Consider the following 26,745-nt stretch of genomic DNA (forward strand, 5'->3'; position numbering starts at 1 on the left):
ACACTGCAGGTATGTTTGTTTATTTTTCTGTCACTCTATTACAGCGTGGAAAACACATTTTTCAATTAAGAAATTAGCAAACATTCACAGACCTAAAGTAATATTTTGGTAATACCAACCTCAAGAAATAAGATCATTGAACAGCAGCGCCACCGTCCGTCCGAATGCTTAATACACAGAAGAGTTTCAAGTCCGACTAGTGGAAGAAATTTGTGCTGAGCTGTAGTGTATGATACGCCAGTCTCTGGAAGGCTGCGTGGGATTCACTGCTTGAGACTAAACTCTGTCAAGAGTTAGTTATCCGAACGATTGCTTTGGAAATAGCAGAATTTTTCTCAAGTAAAGATCTACTTTCAACATTTATATTCATATTTCCATCTGACATCCAATGCAATGATCAAATTGATTACTCTTTTTGTTGAATTGTGCATAATTTATCAGACTCTGGGTGATATCACTGAAGGTGAGAGATCTTTATTTTCTCTTTCTATACGAAACAATAATCTTCACTGGACTGAGTTATTTTTGTACATTGTGCTTTCTCAACCTGTATTTCGTTCGTTAAGCAGCAATAGGGTTCAAATGAAGAACAGCTGTGATTTTGTTTACCTTTACATTTGACTTTACGGACTATCAGGTCTTTGTTGAAAAATGGAGATTTTATTTTAGTTTTTAGGAACGAATTAATTGGATAGTATGTGTAGGCTAAACTGTCAAACTAAATAACTTTTTAAAAGTTATTTGTGTGTTGTAGCCGTGCTCGTTTTCCCACTAGCCATTGATTATCAAAGCTCAAATGCCATTCAGTTGCGCACTAGATTTCTTGGATGATTCAGAATCATAAATGATTCAGACTCCAGAGTGAATGAAATTTTGACGTAACGTACTTGGTCAAATTAGCCGTTTGAACAAAACATAGACATAAACATGCTTTGTTTCATCCATTAAGCGTTTAATGTAGTCAGAAACATATGATTAACATGTTCACTATTTGATGTATGATGTCCATACTGTCTAAGCAGTTGTAATTATAACCCAGTGACCCAGTAAATGACTGAGTGCTAGCTCAGCATCTGTGACAGGGCCCTAATTTGACCTATTAAAGGAAGAACTTTAACTATATGTCACCTATGGGTTGATTGTCCCACTGTGGGGGCAAAAAAAAATCCAAAACATAAATAAATTAAAGTCTTGCCATGTGCATGTGAACTTAGCATGCTCATAAATTGTCATTTCGCATATTTATGTTATTTTATGTGATTAAAAGTGGGTAATGTGAGTAAAGTGGTTTGGCTTTCTGCACAGTTCCAAATAGTTTGTGAAAATGAGAACAACATTTTCCTCACAAATTAGGAATGTTTTTTTTTAGTTTTTTTTTTAGGGCCACTACATAATGTTTTCCGTGTTGGTAAGGCAGACTGGGTATTGACAAATGCTGAGTCACAGTCTTGGTATGATACAACTTTGTAGACTGTAGACAGCTGCAGTCAGTCTCCATGAGTATGAATTCTACATTTATATATTTAACATAATTTATTTAAAGTCTGGCCATCTGTCCAGGACTCCAGGGTGTTTTCTCTATGGCCCAAGACTCTGGGATAAGCTCCAGCATCCCGGCAACATAGGACAAGCAGTTTGGAAATTGGATGGATGGATATTTGAAATGAGATCCCTCTAGGCCTGGCAACAACTTTGCATACTGTTATCCTCTTTCCATACACATCATTGGCTTAGATTCAGTTTTTCTTTTGCTCAGACATGTCTCAATTTTTGCCACGAAGAAGAAAACGGTGATTTGTTGGGGATCAGGGAGAGTACATTTAACTACTTATTGAGTACTTTTTATTGGTTGCAAGAATACATACCATAACTCAATAATTATCCATCCATTTTCTATATTTGCTTGTCCTAGGTATATGGTCACTGTAGTCTTTCCTGGCGTGTCTTGGGCCAAAGGCAGGGAAACACCCTAGACAGGGTGGCCAACTCAATAATTGAATATTACACTTAAAAAGTAATAACTACCTTCTTGCAGAGTTCTCACAGGCATGGATAACCTGGAAATATGTGGGAATGTTAGGCCTAAAACTTTTTCATACATGGTAGGGCTCGACATTCAGCCTGCATCAGTCATTTACTTGTCTGAATAAAAAAAGTTACTTAATTTTATTCTGAAGCAATATTCTTATCAGTGTTCTATCAGCTCTTACTTAGCCTACTTAAATCAGTATATTTGTGATATTTTCCCCCATAAATTGGTTTACAGGGCATTTTTTACGTTTATAAAGGGATTTTTTCCCCTAACCTTATTAATTGTCACCTTTTATATCAAGTTCTTACATTTTATTGATAAATTCAATTAATAAAACCAAATCAGTATAAAGAATATCCATATTTCCCTGCAGAGGAAACACAAAAGCTGGTTAGTAGCAGAAGCAAAATACCACAGTATGTTTCTGTTTCTGTGAGTTTCTTTGCATGTGTGCTTCCATTCATTTGTTTTGGTTTTTCCTCTATAGTCTCATACAGATACAGCTTGCGCAAGCTTCAACTGGTGCAAACTTGTTAGCGTCAATACATTATGTATTACCAATCGTGTTTACACATTGAATGTAATCAAATTAGAATCATTCTTGGAAATATTTCCATACAGTGCTCGACATTAACACTTGTCTGCTAGGGAACCACCAAAACTTTTTGGGCAAGAATTATTCTAATTTGATTACATTCAATGTGTAAACACGATTGGTAATAGATAATAGAAACCAAAACAAATGAATTCAAGCACACATGTAAAGAAACTCACAGAAACAGAAACAGAAACATACTGTGGTATTTTGCTTCTGTTTCTAACCAGCTTGACACAAACACAAAAGTGTTTCCTCTGCAGGGAAAGATGAATATTCTTTATACTGATTCCATTTGGTTTTATTAATTGAATTTATCAATAAAATGTAAGAATTATATATATTCATGGGTTTCATCAGGTCCCTTTCCACATGTGTATAAAATCAAGCACCTAGATTATGAATGCAGACTGCATTGTGCTTGATTAATACACCTGTGGAAAGGGACCGGATGAAATCCATGAATATATATATATATATATATATATATATATATATATATATATATATATATATATATATATATATATATATATACTCAGCCACTTCAGTGTTTACAAAAAATTTGGTATTTGGAATATAGCTGAAAGAAAATAATAAATTAAAAACTTAAAATAAAATAAAAAATAAATTAAAGGTAAACAGGGATATTTTTTATAAAAATGATAAACAACAAAATTACTAAAAGTACATTTAAAATGAAAGTTGAAAATATAAAAACAAAAGCTAATTTGAAACATTAACAAATACTTTAATAGTATACATGTAAATACTAAAGTTCTAATATAACACTGAAACCCTCCAAAATATTTTTGTCATAATAACTCCTCCCAGTAAGACAATCTTTATAAAATGACTTTCAAAGATCCTAATCCAGTAAATAGACTTGGAAACCCTGAATTGGCTGAATCTTCAGTTTTCTGTGCGCAGAGCGCAGCAACTTTTGGCAAACGTGTTTTTGGCATTGGTTGAAACAGTTCTGTCCTAGATTTCAGTTGATGCTGATACATACTGTACAGTATTGAACTTTGGTTGCTTCTCAGTATATTTTTTTCTTGTAATAAGCTTATTTTTAGGGAATGCTCACAGTTATAGAAAAAAAAAAAAAAAAAGTTCCCCCAAAGAGTTTTAAAGGTTTATGTATGTGAAACTGGAAAAAAAGTGTGTGAGAGGAAAGAATGATGATTGTGGATGTGGTGCATGGAAACAAAAACAGGGGTGGTCGGGGATCTTTTTCTGTAGCGCTGGGACTGCAGGATACTGATGATGCAGCTGATGTGCCGGCCAATATTTTGACTCAATCTTTTGGAAGGTGACTTTTTGAAAATGTTTAGAGATCGAAGCCCAAAATCTAGTTTTACTTCAGGTTTTATTTTATGTTTGCTCTCAGGCTCAGCATCTGCCTACCATGACACCAATGAAGTTGTGCATGAGGACGAGACTTACTACACCCCTCAGCTGGACTACAAACGTAAGTACTTTCATAAATCAAACAATATGACTAATAGTGAAATGCTACAGTTACTTTAAAACTTTTTTTTTTTTTTTTTTTGCCATCAGATCCACAGTGGTGCCATACACTTAAGCTATCCAACGGGGAAGTGTCCTGTTCTTCCCCTCGTGGCGGGCGCTACCAGAGCTCGCTTGGAACTCGCTGTCTGCTGTCCTGTGATCGAGGATATAAACGGCTGGGGCGATCATCTGTGCAGTGCATGCCCAATCGCCGCTGGTCTGGAACCGCTGTCTGTCGAAGTAAGTACTTAAAAGGTGTCAAAATAATTGTACCACAGAAACTAGTCCTTTGATTAAGAAAAAACAAACATGTATTAGGCAGCTGCTGCAGAGTACTTGACAAAATCTGTCCTTACTTGCACCGTGTGTTTATATTATGTCTGAATCTCTCAGAGGTGCGTTGTCATGTTCTGCCTCTGATTGACCACGGTATGTACAGTTGCACCCGTGGTTTTGTGGTAGACTCCAGGTGTGACTATACCTGCTATGAAGGCTACCAAATTGAGGGAGATCGCTACCGTATGTGCCAAGAAGAGGGGAAATGGAGCGGCACAGAACCGACGTGTGCAGGTACAGTAAAGTCATCTATTTGGAAATCTAGTCTAATGTATTTAGTTTCCAAATGCCATTATGTCATTATGTAGGCCAATTTCTCCAGTTCTCCCAAATCAGAGAGAAGACGTTGTAATATTTAATAAAAATTGCATTGTTTCAGATCATGACCCCCCCAAACTGAAATGTCCTTTGTCCAGAGTGAAGGTAGCAGAACCAGGAAAACTAACTGTCGTGGTTTCCTGGGAGCGTCCTGTTGCTAAGGATACAGCTGACAGAACACTACAGTATGTGTATCACATTTTATGAAAGCTATCCAACTTCCTCTATTGTATGTTAAATAGGCTACCTATAAATTACCTTTTTGTCATCCCTCATCAGGGTCTTGCGAAATGGACCGGAGTCTGGGTCCGACTTTCCAGAAGGAATACATGTGATTCGATATAAAGCCTACGACCAGGCTCGCAACACAGCGACTTGCAAGTTTACTGTGAATGTTGAAGGTAAAGCCAGCATAGAACTTTGATTTGCTTCTGTTTCACAGTGTTAAAGGGACAATTCACTTAAAAAATGTAATTGTGTCATCATTTAATCACCCTCATGTTGTTGTTTTTCTTCTGTGGAACAAAAATAATGGACCTCACCGACTTTCATTATATGGGCAAAAAGCACTGAGACATTTTTCTAAATTTTGTGTTCTAGAGGAAAAAATCATGAGAAATGATGAGCGAATTTTTATTTTTGGGTGAACCATCCATTTAACTATAATCAGTATTATTAAAATATGACTAGAAAAAGTTAAAATAGTGGTAAATTCCCTAAAGTGAAATATTCTTTCCTTCAGTGAGAAGGTGTCCAAAGCTAAAGCCACCTATGCATGGCTACCTGATATGCTCATCTGATGGCAATAATTATGGGGCTGTATGTGAATACCATTGTGATCCTGGCTTTGAAAGGACAGGTTTTGCGACACGTGTTTGTCAGCTCAACCGCAGCTGGTCCGATGAGGCTGCTCAGTGTGTATGTGAGTATGTGGTTTAGCTTAAGTGTGTTTTTAATTGAAATGCATATATAAATTCAAATAGTAAAATAGAACATACACGCACGCACACACACACACACACACACACACACACACACACACACACACATATATATATACATATATATACCAACCCCAAACATTTGAACGGTAGTTTAGAAATAATTTATATTAAAAAAAGATGAGATTATGTTTGATTGAAATTACATATTAAATAGTAAATATTCTCCAAGTATGTGAAATGTTTGCTTTTTCTTGTAGTAATGGCGATAAAAACAGATGTCAGGTCTGCTGGAGCTCTGCTTGACCAGTTTTATGAAAAGAGAAAGCTTCTTGTTGTATCTACTCCAGATAATGCTAACCAGAACTACAGGCTTCAGAACATTATGCTACAGGTAATATAGATACTTCTTTCACTCTAACAAACAATCAGAGGAAAGAAGAGTGTACAACTATATGATTGTGGGAATGTTCTGAGACAGAAAGCTGGATGTGGTCTGGATCTGCGACATGTGACCGTGATTGAGCTGTTAGGAACTCCACCTCGAGCAGTGGGGCGCATCAAACAACAGCGTCTAGAGCCTGAGGTCATAGAGGGTCTTAGGTAACTCACTATCTACAGCAGTGTTTACATGTTAAATACCATTATATTTAACTATTGTATTTGCAACTGCAATATTAAAAAAAGTCAACATGGAATTTGGAATGCACCGATCATAATTTTTCATGGCCGATTTTTTTCCCTCATTTTTTTTAAGCAAATGTATTTGACATTTATTTACTCTATTACAGGCCAAACTAACTTTATACAAAATAAATAAATAAATATCTGTAGCCATTTGAAATTAGAGGCAACCACTGCATTTTAATCACAATCTAAACTAAGAGGCTACACACGTAACATGAGCAGTTGTTTGTGAGATTATGCTACATAAAACACCGGCACCAAACAAGAACAGCAGACAGACTGAATAAAAATGCAAATTATCTCTGTCAGTAGGTGGCGCTTATATAGCGTTTCCTTGGTTACCGCTGTACACAAAGCAGTGCTGCACTTATACACACTACTTAGTTTAATAGGATAATATGGAGATTGAGGGAAATAAAATGCCATCAACTTTTCCGAAGATACATTCATATAAACCCCCACCCCCAAATTTAGTATTTATATTTTTCTTCCAATATTTCGAGCATCACAAACAGTGAGCTTGCAGTGCCTGGTACTCTTTGCGTCCATCTTCAGCAAGTCCCGTCTCTGGCCTGTGTACAACCAAATTACATTTTGGCAAATGATTGCAATGCAATTTACACTATCAGTCAATTTCCAGTTGATACAATCAAGATGCCATTACTTGTTTTGTCACTGAATATCCTTTTTCAAATAAAATGGGGTGCAAACTGGATTTCATGCTGACTTTATGTTCCGGCAGAGACATAATGGCCAGTCTAATTTCTATTCAAGACCTGGTCTTATTTTTATACAAGCCACATAACAGTTTTGGACAAGACACTTCCGCAAGGTTTTGCATCAACAGTGACTCTATACTGAAGGAAATCATTTTGCTGATGCTCTGTACTATGAATGTATTCTTTCAATCTAAAAGAGGTAAATGTTTGTTTTTTGTATGTAACAGACAGGCACTGCATATCTCGACAGCCTATTTCACCATGGTGTTGTTGGATGAATACGGTGTGGATCGGGAGCGCTTTGTTAACCCCACCACCTCTGATGAGCTCTACTCGTATGTAGAGGAGTACCTCCTCACTGAGGAGGAGCGAGAGAGACTGGAGATGAACAGGGACTTCTGTGACTGACCTCGATCTGATCAACTCCAGATCTACGTGGGGGGCATGGTGATGTTATGGGTGGGAGTTTTCCTTATTGCGGTTGGTCATCAGGATGCATGCACCCCCTGAGCCTGTTTCCTAGACAAATAGTCATTTGAAACCACATATTGTAGCCATTATTAATAGAGAATCACAGCTGGAAATGTGATTTAATATGGAACAGGTTTTAATCTGCAAGTGGGAAAACTGCCAGGCAGGGTTGCAAAAGAAACACATATTCTGAGGAAAAATTATTTTAACCATCTATAATCGAGTGCACAGCACACAATGTGGATTCTTAAAAATATTTAATATTTATTAAAATGCAAGTATTTCTATGTAGCTCCTAAAAATAATGTGCTCACGGAGTAAATCTGCATTATGTCATTAAAATACATTGTGTTAAAATATGTGAAACGTTTTGGGCCATACATCAAGTGCACATTTAAAACCAAAGTGTTACTCAAATAAAACATTTACTGTGTCCAAAGGTTCATTTTTAAGAACAGCATTCAAATGATGTTGTATTTGAAAATATCCATTCAGCTGCAATGTTTATAGGAAATAAATACAATTAACATATACACACTGCATATTTCCACATTATTTTTGAACTGCCTTGAATGTTTAAAATATGAAAGATGCATTAACCTAAAAAAGTCTTTAAAATATTACAGGGATGCACAGCTGTAACAGAAACACACAAGCGTTGTGGAATGTGTGTAAACCTCTGTCCTGATCATGGCCTGGGGGGGATTGCACAATATCCTTACTTGGCTTTTCCCATGGATGAGCGCAATGGAAGAGTGCCCTCTGCCCAAGAGTCGGGGTACTGCATCATCTTTTTCCACAGCAAGATCTCCTCCCCTGTGGAGTCTGCCACCCACTCTTCATTTCCTTCATTGACAGTCGCTGTGCAAACATCAGTTTCAGATGACTTGAATATTTGTATTCAGCAAAGATGCATTCAATTGATCAATTTTATTTTTTATTATTTTTTATTATAAATTACAAATTGTAATTTATAATGTTACAAAAGATTTCTATTTTAAATAAACGCTGTTCTTTTGAACTTTCTATTTATCAAAGAATCCTGAGAAAAATGATCATGGTGTCCACAAAAATATTAAGCAGCATAACCGTTTTCAACATTGATAGGAATAAGAAAAGTTTCTTGAGCACCAAATCAACATATTAGAATGATTTCTGAAGGATATTGTGAAACTGATGACTGGAGTAATGATGCTGAAAATTCAGCTTTGCAATTACAGGAAAAAAGATAGCATTTTAAAATACATTTAAAACAGAAAAGAGTTCATTTTTACTGTATTTTTTATCAAATAAATGAAGCCTTAGTGAAAATTAGAGCCTTCTATCAAAAACATTAACTTATTATGGCAGACTTTTGTATGGCAGTGTATACATTATCAACTCAAGTTTTATCAATATACACCTGGATGGTGTAACAGGGACACTTCTTAATTTGGTGTCTGCAGTTGGTGAATCCAATAATTTAATCAACGTTAAAGGCTTCTGTATTGATTTCAACTCAAGGAATATGAAGCAACGGATTCTCCTACCTGCTCCCAAGCTGAGGCGAACTCCTCCCAGGAAGTCGTTGCTGGACAGGGTCTCTCTGTCCCAGACAGTGAGCTCCAGACACATGTCCTTCAGCTGCTCCAGACTCAGATTTTTATACACAAATGTGTGGTTGTAATTTGGGTTCTTTGTCTTCTTCACAACTGGAGTCTTCTTCTTTGAGGAAGACTTGCTCTTTGATGGCAGCAGATACCTGAAGGGCAGAATTATTGGCAAAAATAAACAAAAATCAAAAAAGTCCTTTTAAATTGGGTAGAGGGAATGAAACAGATGTTTGCAAACCCTTTCACAAAGGAATCACATGTGCCTCCAGCTCTCATGGCTGTCAGATGTTTGGCCTCTTTGATCAACACATGCAGCTCAGCACCATCTGCAGGTTTGGTCTTTTTCCCTTTATTGGAGAAAAGAGGCATGATTTACTATGTAACACTAGCTAAAGATTTTAATAGACATGTTAACTGTGTTTCCTCACCTTTTCCATTAGAGTCCTCTGTATGCGTCTTATTTGCTGTGACATATTTAAGTGAAATCACCAGCTCTCCTTTGTATTGATCGAATGGAGATGATGCTAAATGGGCAGCTGCCTATGAAGACACGCAGGAAAAAAACATAAAGGAAATATGAAACAAAACACATTTCTGTGGCATCAAAACAACCATAAAAATGTATTACCTTTCCTCTAAGAGCCATACACTCTACAACTGCCGGGTCAATGTCATGGCTATCCAGTGGTACCTCCACCTCACCCAGAAAGGCATTGCGGCCAAAGCGGTCATAGTGCCAAACAGAGAGTTGTAGTGTGCGTGTCATCAGCTGGGTGCGGCTGATGGAATACTAACACAAACGAGCACAAGACAGCTTGTCAAGATGAAATGTTTTTTAAAAGTAGGAGGTTGCCATGATGGAGCTTTAGCCAGTTTGTTTAATCTGTTTGTGTGAACTGCACATGTTGTTTATTCTAGATTAAAATGAGGCAAGCATAAAAACTAATATTTGTCTCGCTGTGACTCCCTGATAAGTGTACTTCTGTGTTCTTCTGTGTCAATATCAAGCCCATTCGAAACTAGATGTTAGTGTGCAGTGTTGTAATTACCTGCCATTAAAGCATTACATATATACATAAGTGTTACTCAGTGGTATCAGTTTCTGATAGTATTTCTTGTTCCAAGCCATGACAAATTGTTATTTTAGGGAGTTTAGTTTAGTTTAGTTTAGCAGGGAATCAGTGTATTTAAAATGATACCTTTTAAAAAATACTATCTGACAGAAATTGAAACAATACCTTCAGTGTTTCCTTAAAACTGGGGTTGATGTTATGTTTGATGGAAGTTTTCTTCTTGCTCTTGTCTGGGAGGAGGTAAGCCTTGACGTATCTGTGGAAAGGAATCAACCAATTCAGGGAGTTTAGCAGACTGAGTAATTTTCCCTCTGTAATGGGGAAAGCCAATGGAATGATTCACGGGTGGAAAATTATTATTCTTGGAAGGCAGTAAAGAACTGAGACCCTCTTAAGAAATCACTTCATAGGCTGTGTGGAGGCCCACTTACGGGTTGCACTTCTTTTTTGCTGCATCAGCATAAGCCAGCCCTTTACATTCATGGACCACAATAGACAGGCTCTGGCTGGACTCATCGTAGCTGAGAGAGAAGACAATATCTCCACTCACTTCCACACGGTCATAGTCTCCTGCTTCACTGTACACACTCATCATACTGCCAAGAGTGCTCTGTGGAATAAGAAATAAACAAAAAGCTGCCCAGCACATTCAAGTGTCTAATATTTCATTTTATTTAGTTTGTACATAAGACAAATTTAAACTATAAATAAACTGCATTTTATCTTGATTAATGCAAGTTTATTATTTTAATTATTATTAATAATTTCTTTTAAAATGTAATAATATTCATAATTAAAATAATATTTAAATTAAGGTAGATTACCCTTGAGCCTCCCAGACTTCCCAAGCTTTTACCAAATTTCTGCCTGTGTATATTCACCAAGTTATCAATATCTTCCTCCTCCTCCTCCTCCTCCTCCTGATAAAACAATTCATGCATGCCAATCAGGTCACTTTAGATTGCACATGTGAAGAATACAGTGCAAACATTTTAAATTGTTTGAACTTTATTCTTAATTAACTCACAGCATTAAGGCCAGGAACGGACTTGCTTCTATCTCTCATAGAGGGCGCAGAGATGATTTCTGTTTCATCTTTATGTAAATCAAGTGTGGAGGCTGGTTTAATATCTATGAGAAAACAGTGTTTGCACATTTAAAAGCCAGAGTGAAAAAATAAATGTATGTATACTACCATTCAAAAGTTTGGGGTCAGTAAGATTTTGTAATGTTTTTGAAAGAAGTCTCTTATGCTCACCAAGGCTGAGTTTATTTAATCACAAATACAGCTAAAACTATAATATTGTGAAATATTATCATTTAAAATAACCGTAATGTAATATATTCCTGTGATGGCCAAGCAGAATTTTCAGCATCAGTATATTTTTTCAGGTTTGATGAAAGTAAGTTGAAAACAACAGCATTTATTTGAAATAGAAATCTTTTGTAACATTATAACTGTCTTTGCGGTCACTTTCAATTCTTATTCAAATCTAATATTTTTTTTTAAACTGACCCCAGACTTTTATAAAAATATAACCTTACCTGACAGTTTGTGCACTCTTCTGACACTTTTCTTGAAAAGCCCATCCACGTCACGCAAAGAGTCAGAGCAGGAGTTCATGTGATGAATTAATGAGGCCTTATTTTGGTGGGACGATGGTGGAAAATTCATGGGAATAGGTGACACATAAGCAGAATTCGAGAGAGAAAAAACACATGGCTAAACTGGGTAAAGTATGAATAAACACTTACTGTCTCAGTGGTAGAGGGGCTTTCACTGTTACTGGGGGCCATCAGGATGGACACAGCAGAGCCTGTGGGACTAGTCTTGGCTGTCAGTTCCTCTTTTCTAGAAGCAAATCAGAGGCTTGCATCACACTGTCTACATCACAAGTCATGGATCTCTGTGCCTCTGGCTAAGATCTTACCTCTGCATTGAGGGGGTACTGTGGGAGGATTCATTCTCAGTGCGACTGCTGCCCAGACTGGCTTTTTCTATTGATTCTGTGTCGCTACGTTGTTGCTCTCGCACATCAAGTCCCTCATCATAAGCCTCAAGAGGTGAGCTGAGAGAAAGAAACAGGATCAAGCACAGATGCTAGACAGAGCTGGCATCCTAATAAATCACATTCAAACACCTCAACCACTGTGATACTGGCATCAAAAGGTTAGAGGAATAGTACACTCAGATTAGAAACTGACACCAATACTAACACCATTAGAAACTGATATGCTTTTATTTTTCCTGTAGAACACACACAAAAAAAAATTCTTCCTTACCGTCAAGTTTCAAAAAGGACGCTAAAAGCACCATAAAAGTGGTCCATTTGACTATATTAACTGATAAGTTCACAAATCAAAGGTTGGACATTTATATTATCACATGCATTTGTTTTTTGAAAATGTAAAAATGCAGAACGTTTTCCGTGAAGGTTGTGATTAGGAGTAGGTTAGAGTAAGGGGACAGAATGTACAATATAAAAATCATTATCTATAGAAAGTCCCCATAAAACATGAAAACATGAAACAGCATCCAGGTTTGTACTTGTATAAGGATGAATAATTAACACAGAAATAGTCTGTGTGACCTTTAATGGACCAGAGTGGTATCACAATAATTGGAAAATAGTAAATATTTTTATGAAATTGTAAATATTTAAAAGAAGAACATTACACTGTTTGATCAGTAGAAACATGAGACTGTATAAATAGTGCTGATGACGACACACCTCTTATTTGCTAGCGCGACGTCCTTTAGTCTTGGTTTGGGTACAGGTACAGCTTGGCTGGAATTCAAGTCAGCTCTGTTTAACAGCATTTCCCCAGCGGTCTCTTTCTTTTTAGCTAAAACAGGGAGATGTAAATTTCAAAATGGGGAAGTAAGAGGTGTATAATGATTAATCTCAAAACACTGCCAGCCATTATTCTCCAAAGTAAACCAGATCATTATTCCTCTCTCTTTTTCTCTTCATGAACACAGACAAAGAAAATCTACTTTCCACCCTTTATAAAAACAGAAAGAGTATGTTCACATTGCTCTATCCGAATGTCTGGCATCTGCTTCCTGTACTCACTCAGAGGCCTCTTCCTGAGGGAAACTCGGACTAAGTCGTGTCCAGGAGCTGCAGAGAAGCGGTTAACCCTCTCGTCATAGAACCAGTCTCCGGTGCTCATCTTCAGATCTCTGAGAGAGAGAGAAAAAAAAAAAAACCCTGAAGTTAAGTTTCTGTTGAACATTAACCTTTTCCATTAAGCAAGGGCCTCATTTTCCAGTCTAATGTGCCTCTTAATGACAGGTTTTTTTTAATGGACTGAGGCCAAAGAGAAGGATGCAGGGAGGCATGGGGTACACACTCACATCTCTTTGGCACACACTGTGCACACCCAAGATCCGTTGGGTCGAACTGATTGGCATTTTCTGCAAACCTGATGTTTGCATACTCTGCATTGGCTGCCGTTGCTGGTCAGAAGGCCCATGGGCTCTTGGCAGCGGCCACAGCTGCGTTCACTGTATTTCCCACTGCCACGCTTCGCACCCTTTCTTCTGGTTTCCAGCAACTCGAATTTCAGCTTCCTAAGAGTACACAAATTAAGAATTATTTGCCTGACCAACATCCTTTTCATGAATAGGATACAAAATAGGCTACAATTTCTGATGTATGTGATTTTGTTTTTCTAGCAGTAAACATTAAATAAACATAAAAATTAAGCTATATTAAAGGTATAGCGGAGGATCTTTCCAAATTTTAGATAAGACCCGCCCTCTCCACTTTTTGAAAAGTTTGATTGATTCACCAGAATGATTGACAATTAGGAGGACCAATAGTATAGGTTACCCACCACCAGGTAAAACATCCTCCGCTATACCTTTAATTCAGATATAAATATCTGTTGTAACAATATAAGTCTTTACTGTAGCTTTTGATCAATTTAATGTCCTTGCTGAATAAAAGTATTCATACTGACAAACTTTTGAACGGTAAAAAAAATTAAAAATAAAGATTTGTAAGAAAACACGCAATATAGTCAGTCAGTCAATAGGGGATATTTTAAGACCTGAAAATGATTTATTGCTATTTAAAAAAAAAAAAAACTCTGATTACAGTCTATTTTAAATAAATAGTTTTATTTTAGTCTGCATTTCAAGAACACAACAGTGACACTCACTTCACACGCAGATCCTCCAAGCGCCTGAGCTCCTCATCCCGCCGAAGGACCTCTAGTATAAATTCTTGCTCCGAGTCGGTCAGGAAGGACACGTTGACCTCCATGTTCTGCACCATCCTCAAGAGTCAACCTTCTAAGGAATAGTAAAAAAAAAGACTTTGGATGCATTAAGTCAACAGAATATATTATGTCAACACAAATGCAAATTACAGAAACTCGTAGAACCACCTGCAACAATTTACTAAGGAACATACCAGTGTTGCACACAGATAGAAGCTCACCCAACCGAGAATAAGACATTTGCTTTTCAGAGATGAAGAGAAGAGACTAATATATATAATGAGAGTATTACACAAATAAAGGAAGCCCTGCTGTTTGTAAAAAGGGAAGAGACCTGGACACAGGGCAGAACTGACAAATAAAAGGGAGTGACCTTTCTCAGTGCCTTCACGCAGTGTCTGTCAGTGTCAGTGTGTCAGAGGCTCTTCAACACCTCTCTGCAGGAGCTGAGTAATTAAACAAGCACAAGGACACACTGTGACATGCAGCTCAACATGCAAATTAGTTGGTTACCAATGAGCCAATATCACAACAGGGAAGCAGAGATATTCCTATCCCTGTATCTACCACATAAATCAAGTATAAGCATATTAACATTAATAAATCATTTTTTAAAGCCAAGCAAATGTATTTATTTTTCCAAAAAAAAAAAAAAAAGGTACTTCTCACCATGTTCTTACTGAAAGGATGGAAATAATTCTCTGGTGGGAAGACATGGCCAGAGAGCATGAGAACCTTGTTTTGATTTGTCACTGTAAAATTATGGATAGCAAATCAATAAATTTTATGTTGTTTGAGATTAAATAGCTAAAGGCCAACCGAGTGTGGGAAAAGGGGCCCAAGCACTGGAATGTCATCAGGAAAAGAGGAAAACAACAGGCAGGCAGCTTATCACAAGAGTTACCACCCTTTAAGGACACACAACCATGGGTGGAGAGCTTTAATAAACCTTTTTTAAACGAGGCACTTATGATGATTATTACTCGAAAGCCTTGTAAATGCCATTTGAGCTCAACTGATGGAAAAAGTGTGAGAAAAATATTCAATAACCTTCAATTACAACTGGGTTGGTCTGTATCCAAAACAAATGACCCTCTGTGGCAAACTTTTTCCTCATTCTTTAAATGTTTGCGGAAAATAGAAAGGATTAAAGTGAGCACCACTAATGGCAACTTCCTCCAGCTATACTGATAAAGATCAGGGCTGCGTTTCCCAAAAACATCGTGAACCCACGTTAAGTTGATAGTAGAACCAATGCTTTTGGGAAATGCAGCCCTGAAGGATCTGTGCTGCTCTAACACATGGACCACACACAAGACCATTAAATTCGCTTAACTAAATAATCCAACATTACATGTAAAAAGAGTCCGATATTAAACAAATTTGTTAAAACAAACAAGTAGCCTAACATTAGGAAAATAAAATACAAATGTTACCACACGTTAAGATCTTAGGGGGGGAAGGATAAAATAAACATCGTTCGTGACAATATCAACAACTGAAAAACTCTCGTTGTATCTTATAGGGAAGTGTAATTCTAAGGTAGAATATAAACAAAAAGTGTAATACAGTGTGTCGCATATTAAATAGATCTATAACATCTCTAGCAAAATCTTCAAAAACGTGTTTTCAAATTATTTTCACTTACCAATGGCGCAGGATTTCCCCACACTCTTTCTCTCGTGTCCTTCTCCGTGCGAGCTCACTGACTTCCAGCTTTGCCAAACAAACGTTGCGTCCCGGAACAAAAGTTTTCAGGCACTGCAGCTCTGTCTGCGCGTCAGAGAAACTGGAAGACCAGGCAACAGGTGCGCGTCCACGATGCGCGCAGACGTCAGCGTGGAGTCCATGGACAAAAATCACACATTCGTGAGCGAGGTTAGTGGTCTTCAGCGTTTTAAGATTTTAAAACCCTTCAGACCATATTTTTTATTCCACTAAGCAAAAAATAAATAAAATAAAAATAAATCACTTGATATTTAATCTTCTCCAATATAGAAATTGTGCCTAAAAACCAACAAAAAAGTATGCACAGCTGTTTTTTTTATTATTTTCATGTCCATTAAAATGGACACCAGGACTATAGCAACATAAAATACATCATATTTAACCATACTTATAGAGCTTAAACAAATAAATATACATTATGTTAATTTGTTCCGAAGATTTTGATAATGCAATATGAAAAAAGGGTAAGATGATAGGATTAAATATTGTTTGAGTCTTTTTGTTGCTCACAGTGGATGAATCTATGTATGTGTCTATGTCTGTGTGTACTTGCTGGTTGATTTGATAAATATGATTGTATGCATATCAATGAATCAGTGTATGTGGAGTGTGTTGCTGTGTATTCACTCATTTCACATTCACTTTCTGTCACTCACTAAAACCAATGGAAAAGTGAATAACATTTTATAGTCACGTTGAGGACAAATAAAATCATATTTATCACACACACACAATCACAATGTATTACATACATTATTATAACCCTATATTTCAATGGGATTTGGGATAGGAAAAGAAAGAGCATACACTACCATCCGAAAGTTTGGGGTCAGTACGATTTTTTAAGATACTTAATCAGCGAGGATGCATTGAATTGAACAAAAGTGACATTTTTGACAGTAAAGACTTGTATAATGTTACAAAACATTTGTGACAGTAAAGACTTGTATAATGTTACAAAACATTTCTGTGTTATAAAAATACTATTTCCTTTGAACTTTACATTCGTCAAATAATCCGTAAGAGAATTGCAGTTTCCAGAACAAAATCAAGCAGCAAAACCGTTTTCCACATTGATAATAAGAAATGATTTCCAAAGGATCAAGTGACACTGTACACTGCAGTAATGGCTGCTGAAAATGCAGCTTTGGACCACACAAATAAATTACATTTAAAAAAAAATAAAAAAAATAAAAAATAATAATAAATATATATAAATTATATATATATATATATATATATATATATATATATATATATATATATATATATATAACTATTATTTCAAAATGAAGTAGAAAAAAAAATCTGTGTGATCAAATCAGTGAAGCCTTGGTGAGCATAAAGACTTTATTTTAACATTTGTTTTAAATCTTACCAACACCAAACCTTTGAATGATAGTGTATATTATACAATTATTTATTAGTATTGGGGAAATTCCATATAAATAAAATAAATATTGAAGGTTTCTTGTAAAATAATAATTGATGTTGCTCTTTATGAATTTCTGTGACCAGATTTTAAAACATTTTTTCTTTTTTTAATATTATTATTATTAATTACAATTATTACAAAACACTTAAAACATTTTGCATTTTAAACACACAAAAAAATAGATGGTGAAAAATCAGCAATCAGAGGGTTAAATTGACTAGAGCTAATTACAGTAAGAGGGTCTTTCAACTTTATACTTGAGTGGATGTGTTTATCAGAGAGGTTTACACTCTAAGTCCAGAACCACATGACTGATATGTGGTGCGTATGTTTTGACATGCTCTATGTGCTTGATATTTGTCTTCCATTCACTTCCAGTGATGTCTAACAAGAGTGTACAGATGCGTCTGGCTGCGTCTGAAGCCCAAGCAGTCCATACTTGCATATCTCTCTGGATGGAAGAGTCTTTATCAACATCTATAGCAGATGTATGTTCAGGTGGTTTATGGTGCAAAGGTGTTGTGACATTGTGGTGAATATGCAGTATTCCTCCAGTGCCTCTCTTTAGCAGACGACACGCCACCGGCCAACCCTCCTCTGAACTTGGTATGAGGCCCAAATTCACTCGATCAGCGAGATCACTTAAAGGAAGCTAAAAAGGATGTGCAAATGTTTATTTATTCAACTGCCCAGATTTGTGGTATCACATAATGAGACAAAAAAATATATACTTTCTATTGCCCAATCAACTGATTCTCTTCCACAACAACAACAAAAAAAATATTAGTAGGTGAAATTAAGATAATGACAATCAGCACTTTTGTATCTCAGTGTACAAGCTGTTATCCTCACCTGCCTGTTGTCTCCTTGATGGATAGTGCAGCGGTCGGACACACCATTGATCTGTAGGTTTCTTTGAAGAGCCTTCACTGAATCTGGGTTCCATTCACAGGCATGCACATGAGCAGCCTTAGCATGTACCAGATATGGAAGAGTGAAGTAGCCAATCCCTGGACAATGGAGTAAAATACGGTCATACATCTCAGGTGATAAAAAACATTCCAACTCTGAAATGGTAAACACACCATTGCTTTTACCTGCATACAAGTCAACCACAGTCTCTCCAATACAGTTAAAGGAGGCTATTCTGAGCTTCTCTGTGATATTCCCAGAAGAGAACATGCACTTGGTGACATCAAACTCGTACCTGAAATTTCAGACGGATTAATTCATTTTAATAATCATTTATTTATTCAGATAACGTGGCAATTTATGGGTTACCTAATATGGTTATCGATGTGTGTCACATAGCTGCTGTCTCCTAAAAGCATTGTCACTATAGGTGTGCGGTAACCATCATGGGAAATTTTTTTAATTTGTGCTAAACGTTTCACTCCCAGCGCCAGGGCAACAGCGGTCCAGAATTCAGATCCTAAAACAAATAAAAAGTAAGAACATATTTGGAAATATTTTGCATGTAATCAGACATTTTAATTCATTGCTATAAAATATTATTCTGGGATCAATTAAATGTTAATAGAGGATATACAATCTAATAATTTTATTTAAAAAACTGGACCTACAGAGGGTCTGAGTTTCATTATCACCCACCAATTTCTTTCCATATTGCATTAGAGAAGCAGCCTTCACTAAACAGGACAAGATCTCCGTGGCATTGCCATCGGCTAGGAATGTCTCTCTCCAGATCCTCACTCCATGTTTTCCCTTTAGAAACCAGAAAGGACTGTGCAGTCTCTGCAAGCCTCTTATGGAAAGATTTAACTTTCTCCTTCTTTGATAATGGAGGAGCCTAAAAGCAGGTATACAGTATACTGAGGTTCTGATGTTCATGTTCAGTGACTTGGGAGCAAACATATCTTAAATAACTGTCAGTGCTTATGTACCTGGATATCAACAATTTCACAAAAGCTGTCCTGTGCAATATGTTCCTTTAGTGCCACCAGATCAAGCTGTGCCAGAACAGATGCTACGACTGGAAGGGTTACAGTCCCATCTGAGTGTTTCTGTGCACAGTACATGCGGTCCAGAACACCTTGTGACAGTAGGTATTTTCTGAAAAATGCATGTTAATAACTGTTACACCAGCAAGATATAAAAATAGACACAGAAACGTATAACTGCTAAACTAACCATAATATAACCATGGTATTTGTAGTAAAACTGTGGTTAAACAAATGGCAATTAATCCGCCAAACAAACGCGGTTACTACACTTTTACTATAATAAAACCACGGTAAATTTCCGTAAGGGGAAAATATATCACAGAGAGCAACTATTTGTTCGCAGCCTACCTGTACAATTGTGCATGACGTTGCGGCACTTTTAAACACGGAATTACAAACATTTTCCACAGGATGCGTTAGAAAAACGATCAAAATATATGATCTAATTAATTATCTACCAAACTCATATGAGGGTTCATCAAACCCGTATTTTAACCTAAGGACACACATTCGCCTTAAAGAAATATCGTTCCTAGTCGCTTGTGAGTTCCTAGTAGGAACATTATGAGTGTTGCACTTGTAACTTAGAGCGCTTGGAAATGGTGCATATTATGATGTGATTTAATAGAGGTTATTAAAAGTTTTGTTGTGTATCTGTTTCTCTCGGATTGTTTTATATGCGTTGTAATTGTAAAAGTTATTAAATAATGCTGTCTTTTAAGTCATCATCCGACTAACTTTACACCACCGAAACGGTAGATGGCACAATACTTTGGATTTTAGCGCGAAAAACATCCGTCTGGTGACGAAGAAATGCAGCCCGTCCAATCACAGTAAACGAATCTTTCCCACGTGACACTTTATAAACACTGTGGGAAGCGAGCACGGTAAGATATCTGCAATCAGAAGTTATAGATGTAGGAAATTATATATCCGTTTTACCACATCCTAGGTTTACAGAGGGTCAGTTCGGGCAACATTGATATAAACTACTTTTAATAATAAAACCGTATAAATTAATCATAATTAATTGGTAATCCTTCTTCCCCTGGCATTTGATGTATTGTCATTTCGAGAAAAAAAAAGAAAAAGAAAAAAAAAACTAAAAATAGGAATGTTAAAGGTATAACGGAAAATTGTTATAATGGAACCTGGCTTGTCATTGAACAGCTTTCAATAGGCTTTTCAGCAAAGTATGAAACACAAAACAGTTAATGAAACGGGTGTACCAATGTAAAATGTTAGGTAACGTACAACAATAACAAACCATTTTTATGGCCAACATTTTTTTTTTATAACACATTATATAAATTTAAAACGCGTCTGACAACTTGGCCTCCCAAAAATGAAAGAAAATACCCTTGTCCTGACAACATAGTTGAACCTTCCATTTACAATGCCCTGGTCTCTCTTATATAAGACAGTTCAATCCTAGTCACCTGTGCCTAACACTTTTTTTTTTACTAGATGTCAGTGAACAGTTGCGTTACATCTATCCGGCTTGATTCCCTCAAGCAAGCTGACAAACCAGAGATCCACCTGTTACCTTGTGAAATAGAGCATGATGGACCTGCTGAAGTCTTCAAGTTCTTTAATCCCACTGTGAAGGAACGCAAACACGGTTAGTCAAATACCAGTGCACGGCTCGAGAATGAAACGCATTAAAGCTCTCCACCCAATAAAAATGACATTGTGTTTTGCAGAAACAACAGTGTCATTCAGAGGTCGAGGGCTGAAGGGTCAGGAATTGCATTGTCCACAAGGATACACAGGACTAGTGCTGAAAGAGGTCCAAAAGCCTGCGTCCGATCAAGAGGTGACCTGACCTGCACTTTTCTTTGGAATTCACAAATATGAACTAATAAATAACAGATTATTAACAGAAATTGTTTTGGCATTTGCTTTTAGGACAGAATAGTTAAAGTTTCTTCAGTGTTCCATAATTTCACATACTGGAACTTGGAGACACCTCCCACATCTGATGATGGAGTTGTGATGGCTATGGCATGGCCTCAGCTCGCAGAAGCGGTCAGTAACTCTTGATAATCTCTTATTTACAAAATTAGAATCCGATGGACTAAAAACCATTTTCTCTCAATTGAATTAAAATCTCTAAAATATTAACTTCTAAATCAATACTTCTTTCTGCAGATGCACAGACCAGTAGACGAATGATAATGGAAATGTTTTTATTTTGGATACCTGCTTCTTCTCAAGTACATTGTTACAGTTAAACAAATGTGGAAAATATTTTTTTTGCTGGAAGTCAGAACAACTAACTCACTGGGCTGAGGTATTGACCACTGTTTTACCAAACTGATATTGAAGTATGAATGTCACAATGTAATATGACTATTAAAATTTTGTTTTATTGTTTACCATGTGCAAACTTTTACTTTCGTCATACATTTGTCCATTATGTATCAGTAACTGATATGTTTTGATCTGAAATACCTTACCGTTTTAAATTTCGGGGTCGGTAAGATTTTTTTTACGTTTCTGATGAAAGTGTCATGCTCACCAAGGCATTTATTTTTTATTTTTGTGATCAAAAATACATGAAAAAAAACAGTAACATTGTGAAATATTATTACAATTTAAAAGAACTGTTTTATTTTAAAATGTAATTTATTCCTGTTTTGGCAAAGCTGAATATTCAGCATCCTTACTCTACAGTCTTCTTCAGTCACATGATCCTTTAGAAATCATTCTGATATGCTGATTTTGTGCTTAAGAAACATTACTATCTGCGTAATGTTGTTGTAGAAAACATAAATTGTTTCAGGAGTTAAAAAAAAAGTTAAAAAGGAAACAATTTATTTGAAATAGAAATTATTGAAAATTGTTACATTATAAATGTCTTTACTGTCACTTTTGAGCAATTTAAAGTGTCCTTCACGACTAAAAGAATTTAATTAAAATATTTTTTTTTTACTGACACCGAACTTTTGAACGGTAATGTAGTTCTCTACATTTTCTTTACAGCAAATAAATGGACTGATCCCAAAAGTACTGAAAGCTGGTTTTAATTTATAGTACCTGCAAGAAATGTTTCACCATCTTTCACTCTCAAACAAAAATGCACAGAACACATACACAGAAAAACTCTTCCTTGTAGTGAGATAGTCATTTATCTGCTTTAATGGATCATAAAGTGCCCCTATTATGCTATTTTAAAGGTTCCTAATTTGTTTTGGAGGTCTCTTACAATAGATTTACATGTATCCAAGGTCAAAAAACACTTTAATTTTCTTATAATATGCGTTGCACATCACCTCATTTCTCAAAGAGTCTGAAAATGGTTTGATACCATTCAAACCCCTCCTTTCCACAAGCCTACTCTGCTCTGATTGGCCAAACGGCCCAGTCTGTTGTGATTGGCCTACCACTTACAGTGCATATCAGAAACGAAATGCCTATTGCCATATCCTAATTTCAGCTCTGGAGGCTTCCTCAGGGCTTGATACACAGTGATATGAACAATGGCATTGGTTTTTCTGTATCAGTTCCAGTGTGAGTCCTGATCCTTTTTGAAGTGAATGTAAAGTGGATTTGCAGAGCTGAAAACAGCGTCTTCTCGATATGTCGACAACATGAACCAAACTTTTCCAGGCCTCAGCTACAACTACAGTGTTGGAGGGCAGGACAAAGTAGATGTCGTTCACAGGTAGCCAATGAAGACCATAGGCTGAAAATGTTACGTAGGTATATAACGAAGTGAAACTGGAATTAATAAGTAATATTTGAAAAGCATAATAGGGGGACTTGAATGCTTATTTCTTGATATACCAGTACGCCGTAAGAGACAAAAAACATAACATTTTAAAATGCAAAACACCATCATGAATGGCAATTAACTATTAAAAGGTTTTAATATACTAGGACTGTGTGCTGGAACCAATTTTGGTCAAGTCGATTTACTTTTCTTTTTATAAAAACAATGAATGAAGATTAAAACCAGGTTGTGCAACAATACAAATATCAAGGACACGTATAACTAGTGAATTAACAACAAAAACCTTGTTTTTGTTACATTGGTTCTATTTGTATGTGGCATGAAAGCAGTCAGTTGGATTCCTTTCCAAAGCGTTTACTGTTTTGAGGGATGAGCCACAAATGTATAGACGTTTTTGTGACATTTAAAAAAGCCTTCACCAGGATTTTGTGTAATTTTCTAAATGACCAGTTAAGAAGATTGGACCACAATCAATGGCTACGTCTGGGGAGGAGGAGGATGAGGATGAGGAGGAGGCGGGGATGGTGGAGGGTCCGACTCAACTCTGCTGCGTTTGACTGGCAGGTCATGATCATGTGCCTTTCTGATGTGCCTGTACAAGTCTCCAGACTGTGTGTAACTGCGGTAACAGTAGCTGCACTCATACGGTCGTTCCCTGGTGTGCACAATGGCATGTCTCCTCAGGGTGTAAGCACAGGAAAAGGTCTTTCCACAAGTGTTACAAGTAGGCACATCCTCCATGTAACTCCCAAGGGAGTCGTGAAAATCCTCGAGGTACATGGTCTGTTGCTCCGGGTGGGAATTGGCAGGAAAAAGGGATGACGGCAAGCCAGCGATTTCGGCTGCAGAAGGATTTGGACCTTGCGGTGAAGGAGGGAAAGAAAGGGGTTCTTGATGGGGAAGATGAGTTAATGGGTGTGCTGTTATAAATTGAGTATCAGTGAGCTCCTCGACATCATGGTTGCTGTCGTCATAATCGTCCCCATCGTCTAAATCTTCATTTATTCTCGGGCCATTATCCATGACCACCGTCTCCTCTGTGTCATCAGACTCTTCATCAGAAATCACAATGGCCTCTACTTTCACTTCAAAGCTCTCTTCATTTTCCTCCCCTGACGTTTGTGAAAGACTTCCTCCCCTAAAGTTTCGCGCAAGTTTACGCTTATTTTGCATTCTACTTGTATTGGTCGAAGTGTTCTCATGTCTCCTTTCGTTTTGGCTCTGAATGTGCTGTGATGACCCTGGATTCCCAGAACTTTTATTCTGGACTTGGGGTTTTAGTATTTGAGTCGGCATGAAAACGCTAGGTTCATGTTCTTGGGCAGCGCTGGTGTTGTCCACATTGCTCAGAGCCATGGCAGTGGCTACAACAGGTTGAGTCTCTGTCTGAATTAGTTCTGTTGTACTGCACGGACTTGAAAGTGCAGACTCAAGGCTAGCAGACCGTGCCGATATTCTTGTTTTGTCAGGTCTAGGCGATGAACGATATGTGGATGGTCCTGAACAAGAATTACTAACAGCTGGTAGCGAGTCCATTCCCGGTTGGGTGGTGTCTGCCATCTCTGACCTCTCCACGCTGTGTGTGAGGAGGTTAGCCATCCCTGCTTGTGTTTCAGCCTTGGTATTGATATAAAGTGACATTTGTTGGCTCGACTGATGAAAATGTTCTAGTCCTCCATCTCTTCCTGTTTCTGCACCAGGTACGTCTTTTCTAGGCGAGCCGTCAAGCCCTCCAGGTTTAGCAGACTCATTTGCTCCAACTTCTACTCTTGTGCTATCCGCCTCAGCCAATCCTCGACCCTGAAGTCTTCTCTTACAAACTCGCACCACATCATTCATATGTAAGAAGCTGGCTGCGGCGAGCACGTCCTCAGGAGGGGGGTGGGTTGCTAATTGCAGTACTCCTTCATACATGAAATCAAGAAGGAGTCCAAAGGCTTGAGGGGTCACGATATCTCCATTAATAGTGACTGTCTCTCTGTGTGGCCCTCCGTTGACTGTGCTGGTATTTCCCATTGACTGATCTGAGTAAAACATATGGAAGAAAGGGGAGAAAGAGGCCAACACGGCACGGTGGGCTCCGAAACGAGTCGGGCCGACCTGCACGGTGCAGTCACATAGGAAACCTTGCAGACGCTGAGAGCGCAGGCTGGCCAAGAGCTGCTGACCATGTTCTGGGAACTCCATTTCTACTGACAACCTAGTAAAAATAATATTCATTAATGTTATTTTCCAGAAGATGTATTGTATTGTTAATAAGCAGTTTATGCAGTGCATATATCGAAAAAATATCTTAAAATATTCATTATAATATGATTAAATTCATAATGTTAGCATCAACTAGTTAAGATGAAATGTTTCTTACAGAAATGTCCAGAGTAATGACAAAGTCCCCACGTCCGCTTTAACATCTGCTGCTTTGACGCACCATCATGTTTGCTTTATTGATCCACTGACATTCTCTTGATATCAACAGTTGTTCACTAATCCATGCCAGTAAATGTATATACGTTACTTCAATTCTTAAGGAATAAAACTAATTCATAATCTTCGTGTATTCTTCACACAACATCTTTCTATGATGGGTTAGTGCAGCAAACCTTCTCCGGAGCACCGAATATAACATCGAAAGCGTGACACATATCCTTAAAATATCTTCTAGCCAAGAGGACAACCAGTGGTTTATTGTTTCTCTGTAAGTGAAGACCAATGTGTGAATTTTTAAAACGTATACGCGATACGGGAGTGTTTTCCTTTAGGACAATACATGACGAACACACACTTCTACATGTAGTATGTTCAGCATGTATGTACAAGCGTGCTCTGCCACCTACTGACGAGGAGGAAGACGAAAGAGGAAGCAGCGTTTGTTCTGTGATTGCAGCAACAAACAAAACAAAAAAACATGTAAAAGAAAACATTTTCTAGGCAGTTAAATTAACATTATGTTATTATTATTATTATTTATTTGTATTACCCATAGGAGGAAAAAAAATCGCATATCACAAATCAGTCTTATTTTTGTTTCATTGAGTTACTAGTATAGATTTTATCAATATTTTGAATTTGCTTTTATTTTTATATTTTCCGTTTTTATTTTTATTTTAGTTAAAGTTTTAGTAATGTTGTTGTGTTTTAGTCATTTTATTATTATTTTTATATCTATATCTATAGTTTTTATTCATTTTTATTTCCGTTTTAGTCTAGTACAGTTAAACTAAATAAAAATGAGAAATGTTGCCTTGGCAACTATAGCTTAAATAAAACAAGATTATTTAAGTTTAATGTTTATTTTATTTTAATTAACGAAATTATTTAATGTTTTTAGTTTTAACTATTAACCCTTTCACCAGTAAACGTATTTTACTAATATATT

General features: G+C 36.9%; 5 protein-coding genes across 12 annotated transcripts; 2 read left to right on the forward strand and 3 right to left on the reverse strand.

Moving 5' to 3' along the window:
* Positions 1-224: 224 nt before the first annotated feature.
* Positions 225-8,044, forward strand: srpx2 (sushi-repeat containing protein X-linked 2). The gene is made up of 10 exons (XM_082178561.1): positions 225-463; positions 4,018-4,098; positions 4,188-4,379; positions 4,533-4,709; positions 4,855-4,978; positions 5,073-5,194; positions 5,536-5,715; positions 5,995-6,128; positions 6,216-6,337; positions 7,368-8,044. Exons 1-10 carry the CDS (start codon positions 394-396, stop codon positions 7,546-7,548), a joined length of 1,383 nt encoding a protein of 460 aa, XP_082034687.1. The 5' UTR covers positions 225-393; the 3' UTR covers positions 7,549-8,044.
* Positions 7,852-16,303, reverse strand: sytl4 (synaptotagmin-like 4). 7 transcript variants are annotated; one of them, XM_082178549.1, is made up of 19 exons: positions 16,155-16,303; positions 15,176-15,258; positions 14,880-14,952; positions 14,447-14,579; positions 13,638-13,853; positions 13,354-13,463; positions 13,009-13,123; positions 12,208-12,345; positions 12,032-12,128; positions 11,822-11,918; positions 11,304-11,407; positions 11,101-11,193; positions 10,708-10,886; positions 10,442-10,532; positions 9,832-9,993; positions 9,632-9,743; positions 9,442-9,550; positions 9,141-9,352; positions 7,852-8,472 (listed from the first exon to the last, which is right to left on the reverse strand). In XM_082178549.1, exons 4-19 carry the CDS (start codon positions 14,560-14,562, stop codon positions 8,330-8,332), a joined length of 2,094 nt encoding a protein of 697 aa, XP_082034675.1. In that variant the 5' UTR covers positions 14,563-14,579; positions 14,880-14,952; positions 15,176-15,258; positions 16,155-16,303; the 3' UTR covers positions 7,852-8,329. The 7 variants fall into 7 exon arrangements, with proteins under 7 accessions (XP_082034675.1, XP_082034669.1, XP_082034670.1 ...); XM_082178543.1 differs by having other exon boundaries at positions 11,101-11,196; XM_082178544.1 differs by having other exon boundaries at positions 11,101-11,196; positions 14,447-14,563; positions 14,859-14,952.
* A 1,478-nt stretch (positions 16,304-17,781) lies between these two features.
* On the reverse strand, positions 17,782-20,252 carry trmt12 (tRNA methyltransferase 12 homolog). The gene is made up of 7 exons (XM_082177906.1): positions 19,982-20,252; positions 19,574-19,742; positions 19,281-19,479; positions 18,951-19,101; positions 18,767-18,876; positions 18,522-18,679; positions 17,782-18,321 (listed from the first exon to the last, which is right to left on the reverse strand). Exons 1-7 carry the CDS (start codon positions 20,032-20,034, stop codon positions 17,944-17,946), a joined length of 1,218 nt encoding a protein of 405 aa, XP_082034032.1. The 5' UTR covers positions 20,035-20,252; the 3' UTR covers positions 17,782-17,943.
* Positions 20,253-20,394: 142 nt separating this feature from the next.
* On the forward strand, positions 20,395-22,011 carry rnaseh2c (ribonuclease H2, subunit C). The gene is made up of 5 exons (XM_082177907.1): positions 20,395-20,520; positions 21,101-21,254; positions 21,337-21,449; positions 21,542-21,661; positions 21,785-22,011. The coding sequence occupies exons 2-5, from the start codon at positions 21,101-21,103 to the stop codon at positions 21,806-21,808; spliced, it is 411 nt and encodes a 136-aa protein (XP_082034033.1). The 5' UTR covers positions 20,395-20,520; the 3' UTR covers positions 21,809-22,011.
* A 633-nt stretch (positions 22,012-22,644) lies between these two features.
* Positions 22,645-26,174, reverse strand: zbtb3 (zinc finger and BTB domain containing 3). Of its 2 annotated transcripts, XM_082177901.1 has the most exons (3): positions 25,735-26,174; positions 23,817-25,569; positions 22,645-23,782 (listed from the first exon to the last, which is right to left on the reverse strand). In XM_082177901.1, the coding sequence occupies exon 2, from the start codon at positions 25,554-25,556 to the stop codon at positions 23,847-23,849; it is 1,710 nt and encodes a 569-aa protein (XP_082034027.1). In that variant the 5' UTR covers positions 25,557-25,569; positions 25,735-26,174; the 3' UTR covers positions 22,645-23,782; positions 23,817-23,846. The 2 variants fall into 2 exon arrangements, with proteins under 2 accessions (XP_082034027.1, XP_082034026.1); XM_082177900.1 differs by having other exon boundaries at positions 22,645-25,569.
* Between the last annotated feature and the right edge of the window lie 571 nt (positions 26,175-26,745).

Source organism: Leuciscus leuciscus, assembly GCF_965113295.1.
Source record: "Leuciscus leuciscus genome assembly, chromosome: 8".
NCBI classification, from domain to species: domain Eukaryota; kingdom Metazoa; phylum Chordata; class Actinopteri; order Cypriniformes; family Leuciscidae; genus Leuciscus; species Leuciscus leuciscus.